The sequence below is a fragment of the Triticum aestivum genome, chromosome 2A (genome assembly GCF_018294505.1).
Source record: "Triticum aestivum cultivar Chinese Spring chromosome 2A, IWGSC CS RefSeq v2.1, whole genome shotgun sequence".
In the NCBI taxonomy this organism is placed as follows: Eukaryota; Viridiplantae; Streptophyta; class Magnoliopsida; order Poales; family Poaceae; genus Triticum; species Triticum aestivum.
Genome location: NC_057797.1, coordinates 475,368,852 through 475,378,161, shown reverse-complemented (window position 1 = coordinate 475,378,161; position 9,310 = coordinate 475,368,852). Strand labels below are relative to the sequence as shown.

Below are 9,310 nucleotides of genomic sequence, written 5' to 3'. Positions count from 1 at the left end.
TGTTGTGTACTTTTATCCATGGTGAGAGGCCCCTTAGCCGGGAGCTCGGGACACTGTCACTATCTTAGGAGTGACAGTGGGATAAATCATGAGGTGAAAGGGAGATAAATCAGAGGAAATAACAAGGTTTATCCTCTAAGTTAAGAGATGGTATCTCAACAACAATATCTTTCACTACATATTTATCTAGTTATCAGCGACAACACTAAGAAATAAAAACATCGTACATCATATTTTTGTCGTGATCTCTAAATTATGTGGTAGTAGGCTTAAAATAAGATTGTCTTATCAATCGCTGTATAATATACAGTGGTCATCTCTTTCTTTACAATAAGTTTGGACACATAAAAATGATGCGCGTAAATTGTCTAGTAAATATTTTGAGGTTACTAAAATTTATTTAATTTTATGGATATTCTCAGTAAAATAGGTTTTTGGGAATGGATCAGATTAATTATAAAAGTTCATCAGAAGTACAAAACATTTTAAACATAATAAAAATTATATCGAGATTTCAAGACCACCGAACGGTCACTAACGCCATCAAAACGAGTCGCTATCGTTGCTCCCCTACTGGAGCCGGCTTGAACTTATCGATAACACGTTGAACGGAAAGGAATAGCTTCCAAAATTAATTCCAACATTATCATGATTTAATATTTACCGAAACTGGTTGAATAGTGTTTCTAAAATTTCCGAGAAACTTGTAGAATTCTTCTATTATTTTTTATATTTAGCGCCTAAGCAATTGCTTGTTTTCATCAGCTTTCTTCACCGCAAAATTGTTTGTCTACTTTTGCATGAAACACTCACCGAACCTATAACTATGACAATAGCATACATATTCATCTGTCAAAAGGACAGCCGCCTCCTCTTGAAAGAAACCTAGAGTTCCTCTGCTTCCAGCGCGGTGGACCACGTCCCTTCCCGATGGGAGGGCTTCATTTTTTTATCCTTCTTCGAGTTTTGTTGTGGTTTGAGTCCTGCTTAGAAAGACGAGACGACGGCGGCTCCATGAAGATAGAATAAGGTTTTCCCTATCTAGCCCGCGTCCCGGTGATGCGTTTAGCATCGTCGTCAGGCATGTGAATATGTGTCTCTGGCCGATCTGTCTTTAGTGGATTTGTTCGGATCTGGCCGTCGTTCATCTACGTTTGTGTGTTTTTAGGTTGAATCCTTTCGATCTATGCTACTCTTCATCGGCGGCGGTTGAGGTTTTCGTGCGCTGGTCCCATGGGACCTTAGCATGACCATTTTCCGACTGTCTATTACAACAAGTTTTGTCCGGCTCTAGCAAGGGAGGGGATGACGGTGACGCGCATTCGGCTCGCTTCAGTGCAGGTAGTCGTCACTAGGTGGTCTACGTATTTGGATATAATATTGTTGTACTGTCATGATTAAAGATGAATAGATCGAAAGTTTTCTGTAAAAAAACATACTCCTTGTAATAATAATATACATAACACTACAAGCATGGAACTGGGTACACTTGAACCGCATCCCCAATTTTCAAGAGCTCAAAGCACTCGTGCAAAAGAAAACTCATCAACAAAGACAAACCCTGACTATATATCCCTGTCTGATTGAGCAAGTCATATCTAACTAACATCAGCAGTGATTGGTCGGTACACTTCAGTAATCGGCCAAGTTCAATTAACATCAGAAGATACAGTACTGACTTTGAGCAGTTTCTCTGCCCTGTGACATGAGGAGCCCAGATCCAGCCAGCATCTGCTCCCTGAGATCCTTGATGGCCTGGTACCTCTCCTCGTCATGATCAAAGTTGAGCACTCCGTGGCTGCACCCTTCTGCCCAGTCCCCCTCCAGCGCGTCATCTGTCTCCCGGGACGTTTTCCGGTCGCCGCCGCGCGAGCCGGCATCATCCGTCCGTCTGTCCTCCGGAAACGATCCATGCGTCGTCGCACCCACTCTCCGGTCGCGCCTCGACGAAGGAGTGTAGCTCCAGGTATGCAAATTGCCGTTGCCGTCGACATTCAGCTCGATCGAGTGCATGTCACTCCCCTCCGAGTCGCAATCCTCACTGAATCCTCCGTCACCAGCATTGTCTGGAGCTGGAACAGGGCCAGAGGCAGCGCCTCCATTTTCAGACGCACGGGCTGATGGCATCTGATCGGTTTTCTCAGGCTCCTGGCCCTTCTTGGCGTCCAGACACGCCTGCAGCTCGTCGTGCAGCTGGGTGAGCGCCGAGTTCTTCTCCTCGAACTGAAGCCGCGCCTCCAGCAGCTTCATCTGAACCCGTTGCTCGCGCCACTCGTCCGCGAGATGGAGCATCTCCCGCTCTTTCTCCAGCTCCCGTTGCGAGTCCTCAGCTTCTCTCTTGAGCGCCTCCACCTCGGCCCTGTCCTCGCCGATGCCTCTCACGAGCTCGCCGCACATCATCTCCACCCTCCCTCTGCACTTCCTTTCCCTCTCCAGCTCTTTGTTGGCCGCGCGCAGCGAGGACTCGGCGTCGGCCAATGCGGCGCCGAGCTTCTCGTTCGCCCTCTCTGCTCTTCTCCTCGACTTCTTCTCGCTGTCCAGCTCCGTGACGACGTACTGCAGGGCGGTCGCGGCCTTCTCCTTCTGCTTGGCCTTCCAGGCCTCCATTTCCTCCACGAGCTCCTTCTTCAGGTCGTCGATCTCGCTGCGCTCTGCTTTCTGCTCCTTGATGAGCCTTCGCACGTGGGCGCGCGCAAGATCGAGCTCGGAGCGCAGCGCAGAGATGAGTGAGACGGTTGATGGGTTCAGCTCTCCCCAGATGTGTGCTAGCACCTTGGCGAGCTCCTTGGACGCAATCAAGCTGTTATACAGATCCTTCAGCTGGGTTGCTTTCTCTTCAGGGCATCTTGAAACATCGTCTTGAGGGTGTGTGCCAATCTGAAAACAGAATGACAAAGTTTAGTGCTAACTTCAACTCCTGTCTTCTTTTTTTATTTCAATTCATAGATAGCAAGGTTCTTATATGAAATGTAGAAATCGCCCAATTCAGAAGGTAAAAGTGGTAGTATATGATAGTATAGATAATAAAATCAGAGACAAGGCATACAGGTCTTTCTAATCGGAAATTAGCTTCAATAATTCTGACCACCCATATACTAAAAGGGAGTACTAGCAACTGCCCAATAACTACACCCCCTAACGACCTAGACGTAAGGAAAGTTATTACGGAGCCATTTCAGCTGCTGGATAAACAATCAAGCCTAGCTGATAGACTGATGCACAAGTGGACGAGACGCATGTGCATCTGAAAATGGTTCCTTGGAGATGCGTCCCACATTTGCTTCTGCTTTCATGTTTTACAAAACCAGCTCATACTTAAAGGTGCACAGCGCTAAAATTATCAGTGACTTTATAACTCAGCACGGCGGCGCCTACGCATACACTACTCTACTCATATAGCATTTGTAAGGTGGTGGCTACTGAGATGCTTCTTGGACAAGCATTTCTGAGTTCCGCAAATGTTTGCATATTTGTAGGAACCAACTTGCACTTAAAGGTGTGCTACGTTTGAAACAACAAGTCGAAAGTCCTTTCTGAGGGGAGAGATTCCTTTAGCTAGCAACTAGCTAGGCTCTGATTAAAATCATCACTAGCTCGGCAACTCAGAGCTAGTTCAGGCTTAAGACAACCTATTCTCCTATTCTAAGATCTATCAAGGGATTCTCATATTTTTTCAGTTAAACAAGTACTGGAAATTTTGCACCTACCCACGTCAATACTGACTGAATTAAGAAATTAGATAGCATTTGAACTCATCTATGTTGTCAGGGTGGGTAAGAATTTGCTGGTTCCCTTTTTTTTTGCATGCAAGATTTAAGTGTTTAATAGTAGAAATGTTGCAGATTCACCTGCTCAAGAGTCCAGACTCGATGATGAAGTACAAAATCTTTCTTCTGACGGCTCAACAACTACAACTAACATTTCTCGGAAAAAGGAAAGAAAAAAAACTAGAGCTAAGATAAGGAAAGAAGGTGCGGATTTACCTCCATTGCGCTGCAGTTGACATCTGCTGAAGGCCACTGTCCATGGCCGTTGTGGCAGCTCCCCTTCCGGCCACCGGCCTCCTCAAACATTTTGATTTTGGTCCTGCTTCTTGAGCTCTTGGAAACCTACACCACCGCTAGATCGGTTAACCAACCACACCACAGATTCGACAAATGACGCAACCAAAACAGATGAATCTAAGTCCAAGTAGTATCTCTCACCTCCGTGGAGGCGTTGCTCCGAGGAACCAGGCTCCGGCGCGCCGACGCGTCCTTGTCCATGAGCAGGACATCTTGCTCCTCCCCGAACAGCCTGTCCTTGTCCGACTGCCAGAAGGCGGTGACGAGCCTCCTCGCCGACGCGCCGTCGGCGACCTGGCGACGGCAATGCCGGCTCCGGGACGACGAGTCCGACATGGCCGCGCCTCCTTCCCTCCCCCTGCGTATCAGCAGCACCGCAGGCCTCCTGGACCTCAGCCTCCTCGCCGCGTTGGAGGCGTCGGAGGAGGACAGCGCGCGGCGCTTGCGGATCCTGGCCAGCCTCACCGCCGCGCCCTCCTCCCCGCCGCGTCCCGGCATTGCAGCCCCGGAAGTTCCTCTGCTTCCCAGCAAGACGAGATCAAGAGCGAGAGTGAGACAGAGACAGAGAGAGCAATGGCAGGCAGCACAATGTGGGTGGTGGTGAGTGATGCGGTCAAGATGAAGAGTGTGGCGGCATCGAAACCGATCAAAGGGGAAAGAGCAAAAGCGGAAAAGAAAAAGATGGGATGGATGCAGCTTTAGAGGAAGGAATAAGAAGCAGGAAGTGGCGAAAGGGGGCGATGCGATGTGACCGTCACCAATGCACCATTCCCTTCCCTTTAAATCAAACTGGAATCTGTTGCTAGTAAAACCTCTTGTTGAACGAATAGAGTAATGCAGGTGCGAATGCCCAACCCAAGAAGTAAACGTGGTTATAAGTAAACTACGTGCATAGGAGCGGTACCTACCACAGCAAGAAGATGACAAGCTTGTGAAAATCGCTTTCGCAAAGACCGAGGAGGAGGGGCATACATGGAGTTCCAAGAAGGAAGAGAGAAGTCTAGAACCAAGAAATGCGCAGAGGAGAGGAGAGCAGAGCAGCGCCAAGAAGGGCGCAGCAGGAACCTCAAAAATGGCCTAGAAAATGAGAAACCATCCAAGAAGAAGCGACATGAGGAGTGCGTACCCATTAAGAGCAGGTGCATGAAGGGAGGCGCCTGCGCCCGATCAGCTGGCTGCACACGCCGTCATGATGAGGATGAGCAGCAGCAGCAGGCTTTGGTTGTGAGCTGCGCCTGCTGGAGCCGGCGCAAACACCAGCACAGCGCACGAGTGGGGGAGGGGTAGGGGACAGGGATGATGATGGGCGCGTCAGTGAGCGCGTGTGCGTGCACCACCGTATGCACTGTGTAGGACTACTCGTCGACGCGGGGGCGGGGCGGCCGGCAGTGAGAGGGAGGGGGGTGCAAGCGCGAGTGAGCTGTCGCCGTGGTGCGCCGCATATGATTAGGCCTTGTCGCATGTACGCCCGCCCGCCGTTGAGGTGACGCGATGGGTGGGTGGCCGGTACTACCAGTACTCAGTATTGCTGTAAACTGTAAGCAGGGCAGGTGCGTGCGTGCGACGGGTGTTCGAAACCGAGGGCCGGGCTTGAGGTAGGTAGGTGGGTTGAGCCGTTGAGCAATGGCGGAACTACGTACGTGCGGAGAGTGTGGAGATCTTACGCGTGTCAACTTGAACCACACCAATGCCGTTTAATCAATCAGCTGAAAGTTCAAACAAATTCTCACTTGCGGTGTGATGTGCGCCGTCGTGGTCATGTTATGCTGCTCGTCTGCCTGCAGAGTCACAGCTGCAATGCCGGTGTGTCCGCTTGTTAGAAAATCCAAGGCACGTGTCCATTTATCCAGGGCAAAGCAACCACACAAAGGGTGCTTTATATATAAAGCAGTGGAAAACCCTTTTTCATAAAGCAACCACACGAAGCATAACATTGAGATTCACTAACGAGATCCATCGAGCTTGGCTACATCTGGAAATATGACTACAGACTATCCTCCCCGTGATATCACCATAATACCCACTTCTAGGCGGCAGAAGAAGAATCGCCTGCATGCTTGTCAGGGTCACCTCAATATGTTGCTTCTCTCTGCATGTGTCATGTGTTGTAGTCGTTCATCCTATATTGTGGTCCTTTTGAGCGTTCTATCTGCGTTGTACTGCATGTTTTCCTTTACTTGAGATTTGCAATTCAAGCTATGTAAGCTCTCCTGAGCACTCTATTAATCAAGTGTCCTTATTAAGCTTAATTAGTTTCCTCCTTGATCCTGTCTTTGGGTACATCTTTTTTCATCATGTGGATTGCTAGTTGGAATGTTAGCGGACTTGGTGATACTGACAAATACTCATTAGTCAAAGGTGCACTCTTGTCTAGTCGATCGAGCGTCAGTCTCCTGCAGGGAACTAAACTGCAGGTGGTGGACACGATGAAGGCAGCCTCCTTCCTCCCCACCCAAATCAATGATCATTCATCTACACGCCGACTTGCGGCACTTTAGGTGGCTTGCTTGTGGCGTGGGATGAAAATGTGGTGTGCGGCTCTGAGATTACCAAGCACAAGTTTAGCATCTTTGCATGTTTCCAATCGAGGAGTAACAACGACAGCTTTGTTTTATCCACTGTATATGCCCCATGTGATGATGATGAACGCACAAACTTTTTGTTGCGATGGAACAAGCTGCGGAGCAAGTGACTCGACCTTGGGTCATCATAGGGAATTTCAACATGTACATGTTTGCACATGAGAAATCGCAAGAAAGGACTGGACCTTGGGTCATCCTAGGGAATTTCAACATGTACAGGTTTGTTGTGATGGAACAAGCTGCGGAGCAAGTGACTGGACCTTGGGTCATCCTAGGGGATTTTAACATGTACAGGTTTGCACATGATAAATCGCAGGAAAGGACTGGACCTTGGGTCATCCTAGGGAATTTCAACATGTACAGGTTTGCACATGAGAAATTGCAGGAAAGGACTGGACCTTGGGTCATCCTAGGGAATTTCAACATGTACAGGTTTGTTGTGATGGAACAAGCTGCGGAGCAAGTGACTGGACCTTGGGTCATCCTAGGGGATTTTAACATGTACAGGTTTGCACATGAAAAATCGCATGGGAGAAAAATTTGGGCAGTGATGGACAGGTTCAACTCATGGATCAGAGGGAATGCATTGGATGATATCGATGTTGCTAACAGAAGTTTCACTTGGTCGAACAAGAGGGTGGAGCCAACTCAGGTCAAGCTCGATAGAGTATTGGTTAACACTGAATCGAGCTTAGGATTCCTCAACACTATGCCTACTTCTCTTCCTGCAACAACATCTGGCCATGTGCTGATTAGTGTCGAGTTTTCCAAAGACACGGCTAAGAGCTACTTCTTCAGGTTCGAGAACCATTGGCTACAGATACCAGAAGCCCGAGATTGGTTGCCAACGACTGGGAGAAAGGCACCAGATTCTTCTTTTCTACATCAACCTTGCTTGAAACTTTCTACATCAACCTTGCTTAGTTTCAAGTTGAGAAGAACAAGGGCTGGGAGAAAGGAGCCAGATTCTATGGCAAACCAGTGTTTGGAGGCGCCGGGCAAAGATACGAGGTTGCACCTTGGGTGACGAAAATATGAAGTTTTTCCACACAACCGCCAATTGCCAGCACAGAAAAAACAAGATCATGCTACTTGTTAAGGATGGCATAGAATTTTTCCGTGATCAGAACAAGCTCACGATTGCTACTGAGTTTTCACTGTTATCTTCGGGAAGCATTCCCCTTCCTTGCGCACTTTGGACCCCTTTCAATTGTATAACCAAGATGATTTAAGCTCACTGGAAGAGCCACTCACACGGGGCAAAATCACGGCTGTAATTCAAAAAACACCCAACAATCGGAGGCCTGGGCCTGATGAATACACAAATGAGTTTTACAAGAGTTTTTAGGGACTGCTGAAGGAGGATTTGTTATGGTTCTTTCAAGAATTTTATGACCATGGCAGCAACCTACAGGGTATCAACTTCGCCAATATCGTGCTCATCCCAGAAAGAAAGAACCCAACAGATATGAAGGATTTCAAACCCATCTCCTTAGTACATAGTGTACGTCGGCAACCAAGGTCCTTGTAGTTTAGTTGCAATAATTAATTCCAAGCCTCATTCATCCGCTTCAGTCTGCTTTTCTCCTTGGTCACTGCATAGTTGAAAACTTTGCACTCACGGTTGAGCTAGTGCAACAGGTCAAGAAGAGGAAGACACCTATGCTCTACGCCACATTCTCACAACCAGAGGCTTCGGTAGAAGATGGGTTAGTGATATAGCGTCGTCTAGCTCTTCTAGAATTCTAATCAATGGCACCCTTGGGGAAAGAATTTTATCCAAAAGTGGGCTAAGACAAGGTGACAGACATTCTCTTTTCATTCTAGCAACAGACATTCTGCAGCAACTATGCAATAGAGAGTACATGATAGGAAACCTCAAACACCCACTTGGAGCCGACGGTCTGTTTTCTGTCTTACAATATGTGGATGACATGTTGCTACTGATACAAGGATATGTTCAGCAAGTGGGGATTATTAAGGGGATTTTGGATGCTTTCTCTGGTTTCACTGGGCTGAAAATTAACTATCATAAGAGCACTTTTGTTCCTATTTGCTTGGACCAGCCAGTTTGGCAGGAAATTGCTGATCTCCTACAGTGCCAGACTGAATCCTATCCTTGTACATATCTGGGTCTACCTATCTCCCCTCACAAGATCACTCATGGTATGTTGATGCCCGTGATCCATAAGGTTGACAAGAGGCTGGCTGGCTGGCTGGCTTGCCACTTTCTTATTGAAAATGCGTTATATCGACTAGAGGGGGGGTGAATAGGCGATTTTTATGAAAGTCTTCAAAACGTGGAAGTTATGAAGACAAATGATAGAAATAAACCTATTACCCTGCAGCGGAAGGTAGACTACACTAGGCAAGCCATAGTCAAGTATTCAATGGAGTGAAAGCACAATGACTAATAGCAGCAATGTAGTAAGGATCAGGTAGGAAGATATTATGAAGCCAAACAGAAAACGCAGTCACTCAGTGAAGATAAAAGAAAGTGCAATCATACAATGACTTCACAAGGAGTAACATTAAGTAAAGGGAAGGGAAGATGAAACCAGTGACTCGTTGAAGACAATGATTTGTTGGACCAGTTCCAGTTGCTGTGACAACTGTACGTCTGGTTAGGGCGGCTAGGTATTTAAACCTTAGGACACACAGTCT

General features: G+C 47.5%; 1 protein-coding gene across 1 annotated transcript; it reads right to left on the bottom strand.

Annotated features, from left to right (window-relative positions):
• Nucleotides 1-1,419: 1,419 nt before the first annotated feature.
• LOC123189042 (uncharacterized) lies at nucleotides 1,420-5,497 on the bottom strand. Its single transcript, XM_044601360.1, has 4 exons — nucleotides 5,191-5,497; nucleotides 4,206-4,581; nucleotides 3,984-4,109; nucleotides 1,420-2,877 (listed from the first exon to the last, which is right to left on the bottom strand). The coding sequence occupies exons 2-4, from the start codon at nucleotides 4,560-4,562 to the stop codon at nucleotides 1,660-1,662; spliced, it is 1,701 nt and encodes a 566-aa protein (XP_044457295.1). The 5' UTR covers nucleotides 4,563-4,581; nucleotides 5,191-5,497; the 3' UTR covers nucleotides 1,420-1,659.
• Nucleotides 5,498-9,310: the final 3,813 nt, after the last annotated feature.